The sequence below is a fragment of the Trachemys scripta genome, chromosome 6 (genome assembly GCF_013100865.1).
Source record: "Trachemys scripta elegans isolate TJP31775 chromosome 6, CAS_Tse_1.0, whole genome shotgun sequence".
NCBI classification, from domain to species: Eukaryota; Metazoa; Chordata; order Testudines; family Emydidae; genus Trachemys; species Trachemys scripta.
Genome location: NC_048303.1, coordinates 19,277,921 through 19,298,504, shown reverse-complemented (window position 1 = coordinate 19,298,504; position 20,584 = coordinate 19,277,921). Strand labels below are relative to the sequence as shown.

Here is a 20,584-nt window from a genome sequence, read left to right as displayed (position 1 = left end):
GCTAGATCGTCGGGCTCAATGGGTAGTGATCAATGGCTCCACGTCTAGTTGGCAGCTGGTATCAAGCGGAGTGCCCCCAGGATCGGTCCTCGGGCCGGTTTTGTTCAATGTCTTCATTAATGATCTGGAGGATGGTGTGGACTGCACCCTCAGCAAGTTTGCCTATGACACTAAACTGGAAGGAGTGGTAGATATGCTGGAGGATAGGGATAGCATACAGAAGGACCTAGACAAATTAGAAGATTGGGCCAAAAGAAATCTGATGGGGTTCAACAAGGACAAGTGCAGAGTCCTGCACTTAGGACGGAAGAATCCCATGCACTGCTACAGACTAGGGACCGAATGGCTAGGCAGCAATTCTGCAGAAAAGGACCTAGGGGTTACAGTGGACGAGAAACTGGATATAAGTCGACAGTGTGCCCTTGTTGCCAAGAAGGCTAATGGCATTTTGGGCTGTATGAGTAGGGGTATTGCCAGCCGATCAAGGGACGTGATCGTTCCCCTCTATTTGACATTGGTGAGGCCTCATCTGGAGTACTGTGTCCAGTTTTGGGCCCCACACTACAAGAAGGATGTGGAAAAATTGGAAAGAGTCCAGCGGAGGGCAACAAAAATGATTAGGAGGCAGGAGCACATGACTTATGAGGAGAGGCTGAGGGAACTGGGATTGTTTAGTCTGCAGAAGAGAAGAATGAGGGGGGATTTGATAGCTGCTTTCAACTACCTCAAAGGGGGTTCCAAAGAGGATGGATCTAGACTGTTCTCAGTGGTCACAGATGACAGAACAAGGAGTAATGGTCTCAAGTTACAGTGGGGGAGGTTTAGGTTGGATATTAGGAAAAACCTTTTCACTAGGAGGGTGGTGAAGCACTGGAATGGGTTACCTAGGGAGGTGGTGGAATCTTCTTCCTTAGAGGTTTTTAAGGTCAGGCTTGATAAAGCCCTGGCTGGGATGATTTAGTTGGGGATTGGTCCTGCTTTGAGCAGGGGGTTGGACTAGATGACCTCCTGAGGTCCCTTCCAAACCTGATATTCTATGATAACATAACATTTTATCAAATATATAGCTTCATAATTGTTCTTTGTTTGTCAAGTTTGGTTCCATGTGTTCCCTGGAGTGGGGTTCTCAACCTTTTTCTTTCTGAGGCCCTCCCCATCAGGTTATAAAAACTCCACGGCCCACCTGTGTCACACCAACTTTTTTTCTGCATATAAAAGACAAGGCCGGCTTTAGAGGGTAGCAAGCAGGGGAATTGCCCAGGATCCCACACCACAGGGGGCACTGTGATGCTTCATTGCTCAGGCTTTGGCTTCAGCACCTGTTGATGGGTCTCGCTTCCCCGGGCTGCAGTTCCATGCAGTCAGGCTTTGGCTGTCTGCCCTGGGCCCTAGCAAGTCTAACGCTAGCCATGCCTGGTGGACCCCTGAACATAAGTGGCACGTATAAAAGGCCAGGGGAGCCTAAGCCTCCCCAAACAGCCTGCCCGCTGCCTTTGGAGCGCACCGCCGCTGAAAGGGTGGGCGTTCCGCCTGCGGTTCCGCATGTGCTCCCCCCGAGGCCCCAGTCCGACTTATCCTCTTCCCATATCAGTTCCACCAACAAGGGAGCCTCACGGGAGGGGGTGAAGAGGCTGGCTGGCTCGGCTGGGGCAAAGAGGTGCATGAGTGGCCAGCTGGCTGGCAGGCACCAGGGAAGAAGAGGTGCACACATATGAGTGGCCGGCTGGCTGGCCGGCAGGTGGGGAGACGGGGCAAAGAGGCACACACATGCATGTGAGTGGCCAGGCGAGGGGAGAGCTCTGAGTGAGGGGGCAAAGAGGCGCGTGAGTGGCTGGCCAGCTGTCTCGGCTGGCGAGCAGCCCCTAGGGGAGGGGGCAAAGAGGCGAGTGAGCGGCCAGCCGGCGGGCAGGCAGAGGGGATTGGGCGCGAGAGGCATGCCTGTGTTAGTTGCTGGCCAGCCAGCACAGGTCTGGGGGAAGGGGCAAAGAGATGCGAGCGGCAGGTGAGGGGGAGAACAGGCACAAGCGACAGGTGAGAGGGCCGAGCAGGGCTGTGGATGGAACATGGGCAGGGCTTCCAGGAGGAGGCTGAGCAGAAGTTGGCCTTAGGGTGGGGCCACAGCCTCCCCAAACAGAAGAGTCATGCGTTGTCCATGTCCATGAAATCTGCTCATGGCCCCCCAGGGGGCCCCGGAAGCTGGTTGAGAACCACTGCACTGGAGAAATGGCTTTCGAATAATACCAAACTCAACCCATTTCTGACAACACAGTATTATCAAAATTTCCATCAACCAGAGACATGGAGCTGAGAGCCAGGGGAGATAGCAAGTCCCACCTGCCATGCTGCGGAGGGTGACACCACTGAAATTATGATTCTGTAGGGTTTACAAATCAAATGACACCTCCCTTACCTTTCTATCACTAACCTGCCCATGGAATGAGACTTGACTACATTATACTCCCAGATTATTATTGTTTGGCATTGTAAACTAAAGGCAACACTAAAAGCAAACTATCAAATATATATGATGGGATAAAATTGCTGTAACAAAAATTTAGTATTCTCTCTTTTTAACTCATTTCTACATTAACCTATTTCTGAAGTACAGCAGAACCTTGTTAATCCACACTAATACCTGGGAGACTGATTGTCAATTACTGACATTTTGTGCATTAGCAAGTACTGTAAGCCAACAATTAAGGAAGATAATGCATCACAAAATGTACTTTGTTGATTTTGACAATTGTTGTTTGGTTTTAATTATTTATAATACTTCATAGTGTACTGTGATATATTTTTGTAAAAATAATGAAGTCTTGAGCACAAGCAATGTGCCATTTTAAGAAAACATCTTAGGAATGAAAGCATCTGAAGTCTATAGTTGGGATGGTGAAGCCATGGAGACCCCAGACACATACAGGTATCCATGCCAGACTGAATATATCCATAGTGTATTTCTATAATCTGGCAGAGAGAACAGCCAAGGATGTAGGTCTATGCATAATAGCTTCCACTGGGACATACAACTAATTTGGGAGCCTCAGGAGACATTGGTCTGCATCCATTTCTTCACATAGGGTGCAATAGCAGCTCCAGACAGGCTGAGCAGACAGTTGGAAATCAGCATTATGTTCCCCTACCTTTCTGTAGTTCCTAGAGACAAAGCTCTTTCAAACAGTCTTTGCTCATGGGTTCAGGTTTGGTACCTTAAAAAATACAAAATTTTTGTACAGAATTCGGCTGTGAAATCTTTACTATAAGGTATGGCAAGACCACTATTTGTGTATATACCTTAGCTGAGTTTTACAGTTATGGACTACCAAGCAATGGCAAGCCAACAATGGTCCACTATCACAAAACAATGTTTTGTTTTGATCTCTAAAGAGAACTTCAGTAGTTTGCCATTTGCCAACAATTTCCTATGCTTATAACAGCTAACTGTTGGCAATTGTTGTTTTGTTTTTAAATTATGGGTACTATATCTTGGAATTTTTTAATGTCTGATTTGTTGAAAGGTTAGTTTAATTATAACAATAGTGGGGAAAAAAAACTAACGAAGCATCCATATTTTAAAAAAAAAATCAAATCACACACAGATATTTTCTACTATTTAAAAAAAAATCACTGGTGATTTATGACTCTTCGGAAGCTTGAAAATCTACTTCCTCCTCCAATCATCAATTGTCTACAAAGTGGGCTGTTAACGTAGAATTCACTTCTTAGTGGAGACGGGGGGGGGAAGTGAAAGGAGAAGAAGGGGAATTCTCTGGAGTTTCATCTGGAGTTCTCACTCCTAACGGCCTACTTCTTGGTTGTGTTTTTGTTGTTGTTGTTGGGGTTGTCTTTTGTACTCTTTATTAAGGCAAAGTTACAAAAGTTATATTGTACATTACTTGCTCAGGATCAGGTTAATATTCAAAGAACCTGGCCAACTCCTCCTCTGAGTACACTAGGAAGGGTGCCAAATTTCTAAATACCCATTCCTCTTTTTGGTTCTTCTCTTCTGTACACGGTTTGTGTGCCCATGTCCCATTCTTCTAGTCAAAATGAACCAAATGGGGTTTTTCAAACTTTGTTATTGCCAATCTTTGGTTGGCAGCAAGAGGGCAGATTTTTCACTAACATGATAATAATAAATAGCATTTACCAGTAGATCTCAAAGCACTTTACAAAGGAGGTCAGTATCATTATCCCCATTTTAGAGATGGGGGGAACTGAAACAGGAAGTGACTTGCCCAAAGTGACTCAGCAGGTCTGCAGCAAAGCCAGGAACAGAACTCAGGTCTCCTAACTCCTCGTCCAGTGCTCTATTCTCTAGGCCAGTGGTCCCCAAATTTTTCAGGGGTACCCCTGTCTACACAACCACCCGCAGGAGCTGGGGCCAGGAGCGGGGCCATGGCTCCTGTGGGGGGAGGAGGGAGACGTGAACAGGAGTAAGGGGGCTGGGAATAGGGCTGCAGCTGGGGGCAGGGCTGGGGTCAGGAACAGAGCCGCGGCTGGGGGCAGGGCCGGGAACGGAGCCCCGGCTGGCGGCGGGGATAGGGCTGGAGCTACAGCAGGGGGCTGAGGCTGGGGGCAGGGCCTGGGCTGGAAGCAGAGGAAGCAGAGGTGGGGGTGGGAAGGGGCTAGGTTAAACTCCCTCCCTGCCCCCCATGAGGGCTAGCCTGGACCCACATGCCCTCCCACAAATGGTTCTCTGCACCCCCACCCACAGTTTGGGGAGCGCTGCTCTAGTCTAGGCCATGACAAAGCACTGCTTTCCCATCGACCCTCTGAAGCTGAGCAGACCACCTCCACAGTAGAACAGTGGAGGAAGATGACAGATGTAAAATTGCCTACATTTTGCTAACAAATTTGCTTAAATAAGGTACGTCAAGTTTTGGGTCGATCAGCCGCAACAGTTTCTCTTTAAACTGAAGACAAGCCCCAAAACCATCTAAATCCCCCAAACTTCTCTTTTTGCATGCTGTTTTGAAAGATTATTACAAAAATAGCTCTCTCCTACTCCGATATCTTTCGTATGTAAAATGGGCTGAAACTTTAAGTTACAGACACGTGAACATAAGAATTTATAATGGTAACTTAACAGCTCTTGAAATCCTGAATCTAATGAAAAAGAGAATAATATTCTAATTACACTTTCTTCCATTTATTTCCTCCACTCAGACTAATACAGTCTTCTGCAAACTGGATGGCAATTCTTGCTCAAAAGCAGCATGAAGCAGCTACAGGGAATCTCAGTGAGAGCACTCCAAATCAGGCAAGGCCTGTCTGTGCAACACCAGCAAAGAGAACAGGCCCTGAAAACATTAGGGTCAATATTTTCACATTCAGTTCCAGGAATCTGTATGCACATGTATGTTCTACCTTACAGTCATACTTCCAAGAAACAGAAACCTAGCTGTTTCATTCAAAGGAGACCTGGAACCTGATAAATCATTATCCCTCTGTTCAAGATCAAATACCCGAGATAATCCTCAATCCAAGATGAGCTCATGATTACTGATACAGACGACCAACCCTCTAACATTAAGCAGTATTTTCAACTGAAAAAGCTGGCCTATGTGGAAAAAACAAAGCCACCAGAAGTACCATATAAACCAGCATCTATTCAGGTTTCTCATGTTACTGTATAAACTTCCTCGCAAATGTAAAATGTAAATAAGACATCCTTTGCAAAAAAAAAAAAAAAAAATGCATAATTAGTGCCAAAACCAGATAAAACAGATACACTGAGTTTTGTTCAATTCAAGTACCTACAGTTTTAAAATAGTTTATATCCTGGTGGGGAAAAATGAAATGAAAGGTGTTCCCATGTAACCATATGAATTTTAGCTGACACTTGGAAAAGAGCATGCATCATCATCAGCAATAAATACTATTCCTATTATGCAACATGGATTTGTGTTTGCAAGCAGAATTCTGCTACAGATGTTTATCGTCAAATATAGAACCTCTGCATTCAGAAATTATGTAAACTATTAAAAGAAATCATAGCACAGTGATTTGTGAGGCATTTTACTCCACCATGCAAGCTATTCATTACCCTATCAAATTTGAGAAACACAATATACCTATATATAAAACTATATAAAATATATTCTGGCTAAACATTTAACATGCCACTTTCATTATATCACAATTCACTTCCAAATACTTTATGTAATCTACTGCAGTCAGAAATAAAAAGGTTCCTTTATATTTGTCACTCTTTGATATAGACACCCTGCCTATCAACAGCCACCATACAACTTACCCAATCCAAAAATTCTCAAGGCTTTTAAGACTGTCTACTTTATTCTGCTGAACACAAAGAAAAAAAACTCATTTCACACTAGAATAAAATACATTTTCAATATTTTTCCTCCATATTTTTCTTGACTGTAGATTTATAAAACCAGCTTACAGCCAGGACTGGTTAGCTTTGTGAAAATCATACTGGATAAGATTCGAGAGTTGCTGATTTCCTGTTTTAGGAAGTAACAGTTCTAGCAAAAGAATCCCCAAGGCAAAATATTTAGTGTTCCAGTGTGTAAGCTCTAACAGCCTTTGTTCTTCCCTTTGCTATAATCATTACTGCTTTCTTCTTTCCCTCTCCCTCTCTCTGAAGCCTCCAGCTTTCAGTATAAGATGCAAATGCCAGCTCAAATCTAAGTACACATTTATTTTTTAGATGACAAAAAAAACCTGTCCATTATCCATTGCTGGGAAGCTTTGGTTAAAAGTAGTCATCCCTTAGCAGCTGATGTACTGCCCATTCCTATTCTTATTTCATAACTGCTCAATATTATAATTATGTCACTAATAATCCACTGGAACGCCATCAAAGCTCTAAAATATATCCTTCCACTTGGCTGCAAAATCCTCTTGGTGTAATACAGTTTAAGAAACACAATCAACTTGGTATGTTTTATATATATTATACACCTATACATAAAACATATATAAAATACCAGTATTACATTAAAGTCGTTAGTTCAGAAATAATAAGTAGGCTACCTAGATTTGGCCATGCAATCAATATTTATCAATAATTAGATGGAAAATTCTAAATGTGTAATGCTGTACTGCAATGCAGAATAGTTCACTGCCATGTGGTCCACAATTTACGATTGTCACTCAGAGGCCTATTCTGTATGACTGAATAGTGAAAAAATCCTCCTCTATGAGATATATAAATGAAGATACTGTATTTAGCCTGGGTATCAGTAAGTCTTTACAAACAACAGCTTTAATCCCATTAAATTTGGATGAGGTTAATGGTATTTCTTCTCCTACATTTAAACCATTGTTTCTTCACCAATGTGTCAAGTGTGCAATCAGGAGTCAGATTTAGTTTTTGTATACATGTAGCTTCATACTGTTGTTATAGTCATACTCAAAATGCCATATCTCACCTTGTGAACCTTGACCTTTGAAAGATTTTTTAGCCAATGCTCAGTTATTGTCAGAGATGCTTTACCTCTGCAAATATGAAAGGGTTAAAGGCAGCCCCAATCAATAGGCCTACAAGAAAGAAAAAAAAAAAAAAAAAGAGTATGCCTTACAGCATCTTTGCAATGCTTTTATGCACAATTCTACAACAATACTGTTTCCTTTGGCCTTTAAGAAAGACACAGCACCCCCCTTCACATCTTATAACGAAGAAAACCGTAAGACAACACCCTGTAAATAAAACAGCATGCAAAGCAGCATTCTTCAGTCACAAGCATAACTACAATTACAAATCATTCAATCCATTTTTATTTAGTTTAACCAGTGTCCCACCCTTGCAAAGCAAAAATATTTTAATAAGGGTCATAAATCTCAGCTCTTGCCCATTCTTTAAACATAAAAAGGAATGAAAAGCTAAAGTAATCTCAGTTACTGCAAATATGTAAATTTATATACAGAATCCTTTATGACTACATTAGCCACATACCAGTGCTGTGTGTCTAAAGTGTGCATTCACATACTGTTTTGGGATGGTATCTTTCTGCAAGCTCCTCTGCTTTTGGCTGCCATGAAGGGAGGAAGCTATCCCACTGTAGTAGCTCAGTGACTGCATTGTGTTCAGGAGCTGATCTGCCTCAAACCAGTTTCAGCCGGTTCTGGTCACCCTACATAAAAAGCTATGGCAACCCTCGCTGAGTTGCCAACAAGTCCCTGAAAATCGCAGGGGCTCTTTTCTTCTTTGGGTGTGGGGGTGATTTCAATTATGTCCCCCTATTTCAATTATATCCCCACTGCATACAAACATCCTTACACCCCAACTCCACCCCACAAACATTCCCTTCCTCTCCTCCCCCACTTACCTCCCACAACCTGGCTGAAAGCTGTGAGCTGTGTGTCTGTAGCTAACAAAGAGACTGCAATAAAAATCCTCATAGGATCTCTCTTGCTGCACAAGGCAGACTCGGCCACAGCAGTGGGGTGACTGCTAACCAAGGTCTTCTCTGTCTCCACTCCCTACAGTCAGGGTGGCTGCCGATTAACGTCATAACTGCCCCCTCATGCCAGCAGCTCTGGGGTGGCAGCTAACCAAGGTCTTCTCCTTCCCATCCTCCTACCTCTTCACAGTATTTGGGGCAACACGAACAAGTGTTTTCTCCCTCTACACATCATTTTTCTCCCCACCCCACAATCCACTTCCAGAAGAAATCACTTCTTTGTCCCCTCCCCACGCCCAACAGCATTGTGGTGGCTTCTTTTGTCTCTCAACCCTCTTTAGGGCAGGGCCGGCTTTAGGCCAATTCCACCAATTCCCCCGAATCGGGCCCCGCGCCTAAGAGGGCCCCGTACCCAGTGGCAGGGCCACCCAGAGTGGGGGACAAGTGGCAGAGAATCCCTTCCTTGGCTAGAGGCGCCTTTTTAATTTTTATTCACCCGGCGGCGCTCCGGGTCTTTGGCGGCAGGTCCTTCAGTGCCGCCGAAGACCCGGAGCGAGTGAAGGACTCGCTGCCAAAGACTAGGAGTGCGGCCTGGTGAGTACAAGCCCCATGTGTGTGTGGGTTGTTTTTTTTTGTCATCCATCCCGGGGCCCCGTCGAAACTGTTCGAATTGGGCCCCGCACTTCCTAAAGCTGGCTCTGCTTTAGGGCACAGGTGGAAAAGAATGGTTAACCAAGGTCTGATCTTCCCCCACACCTTCACAAAGCACAGGGGGCAGGGAGCGGGTGCTGCTAACCGAAGTCTTCTCATCTCCCACAACCCCCATCCCCAAATGTGACTCCGTCCTGATCAAGGTCCACTCAACTCCCCAAAGGTCTGGAATGGCTCCTCATCAAGGCCTTTTCTGCACCTACCCCTCTCAGCACTGGGATAGTTCCTAACCAAGTGCCCCTCTTTCTCCTCCATCCTCCAATCCAGGGCCTGGCTTCCTCAATACACACTTGAGGGTGGCTCCAAATCAAGATCTTCTATGCCCCCATTGCTGTCCTGTCCACCATCAATCTTTTCTGTGCCCTTTCCCATGCCCTCAGTGAGGTGGCACCTCAACATGATTTTCTCTGCACCACCCCAACCAATCCCCCCATTGGTATAACTTATCATCGGTTTCTTCCCTCCAACACTTCCTCTTAAAGAAGCAGCTCCTGACAAAAGTCTTGTCTCTCTCTGATCCTCACCCCATTTTCTCCCCACACAGAAGTGGTTCATAGCCACAGTCTTCTCTACATCCCTCACACTCATCTCCTCCCCACTCTGGAGTGGCTCCTAATCACAGTCTTTTCTGGTTCACTCACTCCCCATGCCTTCCCCTCTCTGGGGCAGATCAAAACCACAATCTTCTCTGCATCCCTCGCCCCCATCTCCTCAATACACTGGGGCAGCTCCTAACCTCGGTCTTCTCCACACCTGTCATCCTCATCCCTTGCCTGCACTGGGGGGCTCCTAACCACAGTCAGTCTCCTCCACACCCTTCATTCCCATCCCCACCCCTCACTGGGGGGCTCCTAACCACAGTCAGTCTCCTCCACACCCTTCACCCCCATCCCCACCCCTCACTCGGGGGCTCCTAACCACGGTCTCCTCCACACCCTTCACCCCCATCCCCACCCCTCACTGGGGGGGCTCCTAATCACGGTCTCCTCCACACCCTTCACTCCCCCTCACTGGGGGGGCTCCTAATCATGATCCCTTCTGCATCCCTGACACCCATCTTCTCCCCACAATGGCAGACTCCCAACCAGTCTCCTCCGCACTCCTGGCCCCCATCCCCCTCCTAACTAGAATCCCTACATGCTCTCCAGCACCAAACTAAAGCCCCTTCCTGTTCAGAGGGGAGGGGAGGCCTGGGTGGGGGCTGGAGGCCGCAGGGGCCTTGCCCGGAGGAGAGGGTGCTCCCCTGGGAGGCCGAGGTGCCTACGCCCTAACCCCTCCCGCGGCTGGAGGCAGGGGAGCCGCTAACCACCCCCCGCCGTGCTGGACTTTGCAGCCGTCAAGGCTTGGCAGCTGTACCGCTCCGGTGACCTCGGCCCTGCGCGCTGGCGCTGGCTGCCGCCCCATTCCGGAGGATCCCCCCAGTGGAAGACAGGGACACCCTTTCCCCTTCCACCCGGCGGCCCCGCGCGGCTTGGGAGCCCCCTGGGCGGCGGCGGCTGCTGCAGGAGCGGCGGCGGCGAGAGCCGGGCCCGGGGAGAGAGCCGCGGCTGCCGCACTCCAGGCCGCTCTGCCACAGCCCAGCGGGGCCTAGCGCGCGTGGGAGCAGCAGCCAGGCCCTGGGGAGAAAGCGAACCCGCTGCATGCACACGCCGCACCCCCATGCAAACAGACCTGCTGCTGCCCTGCAGGGCCAGCGACCCGCACCCGGGGGGCTGCTCCTGCAAGGGGGGCCTCGGGCAGACAGGGCTCAGGGCTCTCTCACTGCCACTGCAGCCTGCAGAGAGGCCTGGTTAAAAGATGGTTGAACATAATGGCAGAGAGAGAGAGACACTCTGGCTGGGACTGGAGGAAAAGGGGGGGGGGGGGGGGGTGCCTCTGTGGCTTGTCGAGAGAGGGGAGAGATCGCCCGTGTGATCCGATTTTAAGCTTGTCCCTTGCTGGGAAAGAGGTTAGGGGCTTTTAGAGGTGTGTTTGGAGTATTTCCTTTGACAATCAGGGACTCCTTAGGGGACAGAGGAGCGACAGGGAGAGGGCGAAGGAGTTAAAAGCCAACCCTACATGTCTAAACCGCAGACAAGGGGAGCTCAAGTGCACTGCTGGCTTAACGGGGGATCTGCCATTTAGGGTTTAAAAAACAAAAAACTTGTTCTTTAGGAACCAGATTGAGCAGGCCCTGGGAAAGAGTTTATATATATAGGTTGCCAGCTGGGATTCATGGTTTTAGTTTTTCCAAAGTGAAGACTGAAAATGGTGTTGGCTAAAATGTCAGTTACACAAACATTAATTTTAAAAATAAATTAGCAGTGAGACAAGCTAATTTTTTTCTTAATGATCACAGAGGTTGTTACAGCTAGAAACTGAGAACTTGACATTTGAAATTCAGAGCAGAAAAATCCCACTGACTTCAATAGGAAATGGAGGGGGAGCAATGTTTCCTCCTTTCACAATCTTTTCTGTTTTATTCCTTCTTTACCTATGAGACTGGAGGCTTTTTAACAGAGTGTTCCGGTAGTTGTTACAGCACAGGAATCAGATCTGGGTTTTGTTTTCACCTCTGCCACTGACTTGCTATGACCACAAACAAAGCAAAAACTTCTTTGTACCAGTTTCATCACCACCTGTAAAATGGGGACAATATTTCCTTTCCTCACAGGGCCACTGTACAGCTTTGTGAAGCTATTTGACGTCCTTGGACGGAAGATGCTATAGAAGAATATAAATTATTATTTATTGTAAAGTGGAAGAAAGGAGTTATTTTTTTCTGACTCCTGCAGTAATCAATTTACAACCTAAACATGAGATTTGATTAGACTTATTTTGGCATGCATGGGGAGGTTGAAATTCCATATTTTAAAATAAAATGTTATCTTTTTTATCAGTATCACTGTAGATTAATACACCAGGAGGAATTTAAAATATCTGCACATGCTTTTTAATATTATTGCCGATCATTTGCATTTCACCTACTGTGGACACTGGACAATGAAAACAGTTTCACTTTTGATTCTTGGCAGTTTCACTTTCTGCCTCACAGGAGAATGTTTAAATCCAACCTTAAGGGTTGGCTCATAGAAGCTGGTGCTTACAATCTTCAATAGAGTTTTGAATCTTAGCTGTTATAAACCCCTTGGCTTTTTGACTTTTTTTTTTTTTTTTAACAAAACATAATTTTGTCCTATATTGACTTCAGTGTCCCCTAACTACAAATATTATTGATCATAAAATTATCCAGCCTCTTTAAAAACATTACTCTATAGTATGACTGATCTCTTGTGGCATGAGTTCTATGAGCTGACTACAGGCTGCGTGTAGAAATAGCCTTTTGTTCATTGTAAAGCTGCCTGCCATTAATTTCATTGTTTGACCCTTTTTCTCTGATAATGGGACAGCATATTGTACAAGTGTACAGTATTAGTCTTTGAAACTTTATATATGAATGACCAATTATAGCATCATAATAATAGCATTGACAAGTTTCAGAGTAACAGCCGTGTTAGTCTGTATCCGCAAAAAGAAGAACAGGAGTACTTGTGGCACCTTAGAGACTAACAAATTTATTAGAGCATAAGCTTTCGTGGACTACAGCATCCGAAGAAGTGGGCTGTAGTCCACGAAAGCTTATGCTCTAATAAATTTGTTAGTCTCTAAGGTGCCACAAATAATAGCATTGTTACATTTAAAATAGGTGTTACTATTTTACTCTATATACTTTGGCATGAACTTCTGGTATTTTTTGCAAGTATATAGAAATTTGTCATAGGCACACTTGATAATCATGAATGCTACACAAAAAGAACAGGAGTACTTGTGGCACCTTAGAGACTAACTGTTCTTTTTGCCGATACAGACTAACACAGCTGCTACTTTGAAACCTGTCATTATGCAAGGCACTGCAGTTAGCCGTATAGAGTGGAAATCCATCAACGCCATGAATGCTACAGTAACATTCCACATAAGACTGCTGAAAACAGCATAGATGCAATAAGCACTACCAAATTATCATTAAGGTACCATCTTAGGGAAGGATGCTTTTATTAGAAGATTTGTTTTAAAAGTTCTTCAGATTCATTCACTTGGGACAGATTATCCACTCACATGTATGGGTTTGCAGGATCAAGACCTTAACTTGCTTATAATCTTAATCAAAATAATAAATGATTAGCGCAATAAATTAATTACAGGCACAATATTGATCCAGTGTAAGTTTGGCACATTTTAGAGTAAGTATTTGAATGAATTTGGCAAACAGTAATATGAATAAACTAAGGCTGTCGATTAATCGCAGTTAATTCACGCGATTAACTCAAAAAAATTAATCACAATTTAAAAAATTAATCGTGATCAATTGCACTGTTAAATAATAGAATACCAACTGAAATTTATTAAATATTTTGGATGTTTTTCTACATTTTCAAATGTATTGATTTCTATTACAACACAAAATACAAAGTGTACAGTGCTCACTTTACATTATTATTTTTATTACAAATATTTGCACTGTAAAAATGATAAAATAGTATTTTTCAATTCACCTCATACAAGTACTGTCCTGAAATCTCTTTATCGTGAAAATGTAACGTACAAATATAGATTTTTTTTGTTACATAACTGCACGCAAAAACAAAACAATGCAAAACTTTAGAGCAGGGGTAGGCAACCTTTGGCACGCGTGCCAAAGGCGGCACGCGAGCTGATTTTCAGTGGCACTCATGCTACCCAGGTCCTGGCCACCAGTCTGGGGGGCTCTGCATTTTAATTTAGTTTTAAATGAAGCTTCTTAAACATTTTAAAAACCTTATTTACTTTACATACAACAATAGTTTAGTTATATATTATAGACTTATAGAAAGAGACCTTCTAAAAATGTTAAAATGTATTACTGGCACGCGAAACCTTAAATTAGAGTGAATAAATGAAGACTCGGCACACCACTTCTGAAAGGTTGCCGACCCCTGCTTTAGAGCCTACAAGTCCACTTAGTCCTACTTCTTGTTCAGCCAATCACTAAAACAAACAGGTTTGTTTACATTTACGGGAGATACTGCTGCCTACTTCTTATTTACAATGTCACCTGAAAGTGAGAACAGGCGTTCACTTTGCACTTTTGTAGCCAGCGTTGCAAGCTATTTACGTGGCAGATGTGCCAACATTCGTATGCCCCTTCATGCTTCAGCCATCATTCCAGAGGACATCCTTCCATGCTGATGATGCTCGATAAAAAAATAATGCATTAATTAAATTTGTGACTGAATTGTATATTTCCTGTTCTATTTTACCCGCTTTCTGCCATATATTTCATGTTATAGCAGTCTCGGATGATGATCCAACACATGTTCGTTTTAAGAACACTTTCACTGCAGGTTTGACAAAACACAAAGAAGGTACCAATGTGCGATTTCTAAAAATAGCTACAGCACTCGATCCAAGGTTGAAGAATCTGAAGTGCTGTCCAAAATCTGAGACGGACGAGGTGTGGAACATGCTCTCAAAAGTCTTAAAAGAGCAGTACTCAGATCTGGAAACTGCAGAATCCGAACCACCAAAAAACAAAATCAACCTTTTGCTGGTGGCATCTGACTCAGATAATGAAAATGAACATGTGTCTGCTTTGGATCGTTATCGAGCAGAACCCATCATCAGCATGGATGCATGTTCTCTGGAATAGTGGATGAAGCATGAAGGGACATATGAATTTTTAGCACATCTGGCACGTAAATATCTTGCAACACCAGCTATAACAGTACCATGAGAATCAGGGCCGGCTCCAGGGTTTTGTCCGCCCCAAGTAGCCAAAAAAAAAAAAAAAAAAAGCTGCGATCGCGATCTGTGGCGGCAATTTGGCGGGAGGTCCTTCGCTCCGAGTGGGAGTGAGGGACCGTCCGCCGAATTGCCGCCAAATACCTGGATGTGCCGCCCCTCTCCGGAGCGGCCGCCCCAAGCACCTGCTTCCCAGGCTGGTGCCTGGAGTCGGCCCTGATGAGAATGCCTGTTCTCACTTTCATGTGACATTGTAAACAAGAAGCAGGTGACATTATCTCCTGCAAATTGTGACCAGACGTGTTTGTCTGTGCGATTGGCTGAAGTAGGACTGAGTGGACTTGTAGGCTCTAAAGTTTTACATTGTTTTGTTTTTGAATGCAGTTATTTTTTTGGACATAATTCTACATTTGTAAGTTCAACTTTCATAATAAAGAGATTGCACTACAGTACTTGTTTTAGGTGAATTGAAAAATACTATTACTTTCGTTTTTTTTACAGTGCAAATATTTGTAATAATAAATATAAAGTGAGCACTGTACACTTTGTATTCTGTGTTGTAATTGAAATCAATATATTTGAAAATGTAGAAAACATCAACAAATATTTAAATAAATGGTATTCTATTATTGTTTAGCAGCACAATTAATTGCACGATTAATCACGATTAATTTTTTAAATCCCACGATTAATTTTGTTAATCACTTGACAGCCCTAGAATAAATTAGTTCATGTTCTAAGGGACTTGTTTTAATATTTAATCTAAGGACCCCATCTTTCATTTAGCTCTGCACAGGAGTCTGCCTGTACTGAACCAGTTTCAGAATCAGGCCCTAACGTTTATGACATTTTATTATCTTCCTGATAAGTAAAATGTTTTTTCCCTGATGGTTTTAACATTAAATCAAAATGAAAACTAGTTTCTCTTTTCTTTTACTGGATCCCATATGCTGCTTGTATCCTAAGATAAGCAAGGTGACAGCTGCTAACAGTAGTCCTAGAAATATTAATATTTAAAATGTTCTGTTCAAATATGTTCCACAGTTTATACACAGGTAAAGCATTCCTGAGCATCCTGTCTTTCAGGCTGCTTTACTTTTCTCCTTCCACTCTGATGTCCTTGACATCTTTGGGAAAGGAAAACTCTGGATACGTCTACACTGCAAAAAAAAAAAACCTACAGCCAGGCTCAGAGCCTGGGTCAACTGACTGGGTTAATGCTACAGGGCTAAAAATAGCAGTGTAGACATTCCCGCTTGGGCTTGAGCCTGGGCTTTGAAACCTGGTAACGGGTGAGTCTCAGAGCCCAGGGTCCATCCCTAGTGGGAATGTCTACACTGCTGTTTTTAGCCCTGTGGTGCAAGCTCAAATCAGTTGACCAAGGCTCAGACTTGTTGCCATGGGGGGTTGTAGTGTAGACGTGCCCAATATTATTTTAAAGCATACATATTTAACAATAAGAGAATTTACAGTAGCATTTATGAACTGAGCCAGGCTGACAGTACCCAGAACAAGAATGTAACTGGCAACAGCAATGCAAACTTCTCCACAGCCAGTATACTGTTGTTCTAATTTGAAAGGCCCTAGTAGGATTTCTAGTGGTTTTGACCCTGTCTCCACTGAAGAAGTTACACCGATAGTAACCCCTCAATCGATTTAAAGAGCACCTTGTGTCCATACATAGAGGTGCTTCAACTGATTGTTGGGGAGGCAGCAATTGATGTCACCCCCAGATTATTATAGAGGCAAGAACTGGCGTAGATTGTACTGGTGCAGATTCTGTTGAACCATAAAATATCCAGCTGAACAGTAATAAAATCTGTCTCTTAGTGACCGAGGAGCCTAAATCCCACTTTCAAAAATGACTTGGGCACTTGAGGTCAGATTTTCAAAAGTATTTAGGTGCCTAAATATGCAGATAAGCACCTAGCAGGAATTTCAAAAGCTCTGGAGCAGGGTAGATCCCTAACTCTCATGGGCACTTTTGAAAATATCACTAGGTAAATAATACAGTTACAGAACTGCATGAATAGCAGCTCATTTCAGCAAGTGGCACAACATTATTCCTCACCTGTAATTTGGCCTTCTTGTATGTACCCAATTCATGGAGAGTTGCAGGCTACATGTGAGACCATGTCTACATGACAGACATCATCGTGCTGTAGTTATGCCACTGTAACACCATAGTGTGGAAGTTTCCTACAGCAATGGAAGGGTTTTTTCTGTCACTGGCGGAACTCCACCCTCCCTGAGCGACAGTAACTAGATCAACAGACGCATTCTTCCATTGACCTAGCTGCATTTACACCAGGGGTTAGGTATTTTAGCTACGACCTTCAGGGATGTGGATTTTTCACACCCCCGAACGCCATAGTTATGTCAACCTATCTTTTAGTGTAAACCAGGCCTGAGTCAGAACCACGTCTCTCTTTGTTGGTGACATCAAGTCACCAAGCGGTTAGAGTCGCTGGAGCCATTGTTGGTCTCTTCAGAACCAGTGATTTTGGTTTTAGGACTGGTCATAGCATGGAAACTACACTGACTGTGTTGGTTGACAACCGCTTCCTGGTAATTAACTATCTGTCAGCTTCCTTCATTACCGTTGAGGTACAGTTAACTCACCTGTGGACAGTAGCAAAGATAGGCAGAGTTGCTTGAGTTTCTTTATTCCTTTTTTTCTGAAAGATCTCTGAACTTAGTACTGGGCAATTGCTTGTCTGCCCTGATGCTTCCCTCATTCAAGGTTCCATTCTGTCACCTCTCCTGGTTCAGTGTGTATATTGAGCCATTAGAAAGCATAGGCTTTGGCTTCTCTGCTAAAGAAGGTGAGCTTTTTACCTCACATTCATGAGCTATCCCAAAGTAAAAACACAGTGAAGACAAGGTACTTTAGTTTGACTACAAAGTAAACGAGGTGAGGTAAACCCCAGCCTGAGGTATAGGGCTGACTTAAGCGAGTGTACCTCGTAATAAACCTAAAGTGCCTTGTCTTGCTATAGTCTTATCTTGGCATAGCTCACATGTGTGAGTTACCCTGAGGTTAAATACACACCATTTTAGCAGTATAAACATGACCTTAGTGGGAAAGTGTGGTCTCATTGTAGTGTCTTCAGTTTGCAGATGACACCCAGCCTTACATGTTCATCATTTCTGATGGGCCAGTTACTGACAAAAGGTATCAGCAACAGGCTCAGCACCATTTAAGGGCTGCATACAGTTTAAATGTAAGTGTAGATGAGGACAAACTACAGTTAAAACCAACACCGAGAATATCTGAACCACAGTTTTCTGAAATGATGATAAATGGGTTTGCAGTTAACCTGTGCATTGCTGAACCTGTTGTTGAAACCTATGGTCAGCAACAGGTACTTCTGCTAGTAGAAGATTTGGCTTTTGACAAGGCCTTCCCTGGTAATAGCTGCTTCCCAATAAATAAATAAATAAAAATTACAACACACACTCCTGAATATAGCCATTAGGGCACACTCATTGCTTCATTAATTTGTTGTCTGGTACTTAAATACCATGGTGATCAAACTATATATCAAACTATATGTAGATTAGATAGATAGTTGAGAAATACTTTCTATCCCTCAGAGGATCCTTCTTCAAGTTACCTTGATATAGCAATGGTGAGTAGCTGGAAGTGCGGCACTGCCTAAGGATCACTGCCTGTAGCTATAGGACTTAAACGCCCAAGACTGTTACAAGCAAACTCCAGAAACATTTGGGGTTTTTTTTTGTTCCCTTAAAGGCTGGTGGCTAAAAAGACATCAGTACTCCTTTGTTATACCCATCCGCAGAAGAATCGCTAGCTCCACAATATCAAAAGTAACCTGAAAACTGTCCTATTGAGAAATGAGAAACCCAAACAATTTTCAAGTATTATAGTCTGGAAAGAGCAAAACAAGGAAAAGCCCTGAGCAAGAGGGCTCTGGAGAAGTTTTTTGAATCACTTGTGGAAGATATTCTGAGTTCAAGTACAGTACAAACAGGTAAGATATGACCGTGCTTAATAATGTTTCTGTTCTAGTTGCTAAAAAGAATGAGCAAACTAACCATTACACTGAGCAACTATGCTTTGTTAATGAAGAATGGAGAACTAAAAAAGCTTTACAAGGAATCCTAAGCAATAACAACTCTGCTTTTCATAGTATACTTGTGACAAATATGGCAAATTTCTACAGTATCCTTGAAAAACCTGATTGAATTAAGTTTAAGTATCTTTGGAGTCCATTGTATTAAATGCATAATTTATGTATTATTGTGAGCCAGGCCTCTCCGGGGTGGGAGGGGAGGAGGGAAGGTGTGAAGTGAACCCTGGAAAGTGTTATGAACTTCAGAAGACAATGTTAAACAATGTGCCAGACAACTTGACAAATGGACTTTTGAGACAAACAGGGTTAAGTGATTTTCCTGGGAATCTCTAGGGAATGGGGAAGACAAATTCCCCATCTCCAGTTATGCAAAACCCCAGCCTTTTGAAGCTACATCCTGAGGAGAGGACCACTGCCTGCTGATTACCTGTTCCTGGAATCTGAACATCAAAGGCTCAAGCTGTATAAAAGAAAGACTAACCTATGGGGGTGCCAGTTCTGATCTAAGGCTGTTATGAACTTGTAACCACAAGAAATATCCTTTGTAGGGTTTGAAGGACTGACTACTTCAGATCCCTTGTTGGAGTCAGGGAGTGATCTCTGGGTAGCTTATTAGTATGCATGTAGGTTCTTTTATTGTTTTTATGATGCTCTCTGTAATTCTTTCACCTTAAATATAAATGTTCTTGCTTGCAAAGGACTGTGTGGTAATGTAACTGTTGGCAATTACAGCAAAGCATAGACCCTGGCCTGTTAAGGCAATCTGGCTTGACGGGGACATCATGTGTAGGCAGGGAACTGTGCAGCCTGGAAAAAAAACCCAGTCGGGAAAAAGAGAGAGATGTGGATTTCCATCCAAGAGAGGTGACAGCTGAGGAGCCAGGAGCCTCAAGTGGTGATGCCCTCCAGGGACCACATAGGGGGAATACAGGTGCAGTTGCCCTGATCTGTGATAATACTTACCAGAGATATTAGCATACTATTATGCTGGAAGATGTTAATGACTGGCATCAAGCAAGTCTTTTGTTCATAGACAATCACAGTATGGTTAAAGCCAACAAATGTGGTAAGCACCCTTCTTTCAGGCTAAGTGGAAGGAAAAATTAAGCTACTTTATGTAATGAGTTATCTGCAAATAAGAGAAGCCACTGCCCAAGACAAAGGACTGCATGACAATGCCTGATCAGAGGCTATAAGGTGGGCTGAGAGGTTTTCTGGTTGAAACACAGGAGTTGGGAGATTGTTTGGCAAGCTGTGTAAGAGAGGCAGAAAGCCAGCAGATGACAAGAGAATCAGTCATGATTGTGGCCCTGACAGGGAGCAGAGAGACTAAGCTATTTGGGCACAGAATGTGCTAGAAAGGCAGGCATGGGAAATTCTGAGCAATTTGCCTGCTGTTTGTTTCTACCGCACTTAGGGAAACAGGTCTTTGTGTACATTCTTTGTAAATAAACAAGGTTGCACAAAAGAATTATACCTGACTCATCTCATCAGTTTCTCCTCCTAGCAGAAACAAAGCTGTAAGGCCCCAGATACTGGCTAACCACTTGGGCCAAAGGGACAACAATACTATGATTGGATGAATGACATCATACAATCAATACATAACTGGATTAATGGCATCATCTCTCCTGGAGGAGTCACTAACAT

The 20,584-nt window shown here is 43.7% G+C and overlaps 1 protein-coding gene across 9 annotated transcripts in view; it reads right to left on the bottom strand.

The window, feature by feature from the left end:
- Window positions 1-10,899, bottom strand: part of ZNF532 (zinc finger protein 532) — a 90,323-nt gene extending 79,424 nt beyond the window's left edge. For 3 of the 9 annotated variants that reach the window (XM_034773286.1, XM_034773294.1, XM_034773293.1), the window contains exon 1: window positions 7,956-8,209. In XM_034773286.1, coding sequence (XP_034629177.1) covers window positions 7,956-8,004 — 49 coding nt within the window. In that variant the 5' untranslated portion in view covers window positions 8,005-8,209. Of the gene's footprint in view, window positions 1-7,397; window positions 7,507-7,921; window positions 8,210-8,294; window positions 8,658-10,751 lie in introns of those variants that run through there. The other 6 variants (XM_034773288.1, XM_034773290.1, XM_034773287.1 and 3 more) reach the window with 6 other exon arrangements.
- Between the last annotated feature and the right edge of the window lie 9,685 nt (window positions 10,900-20,584).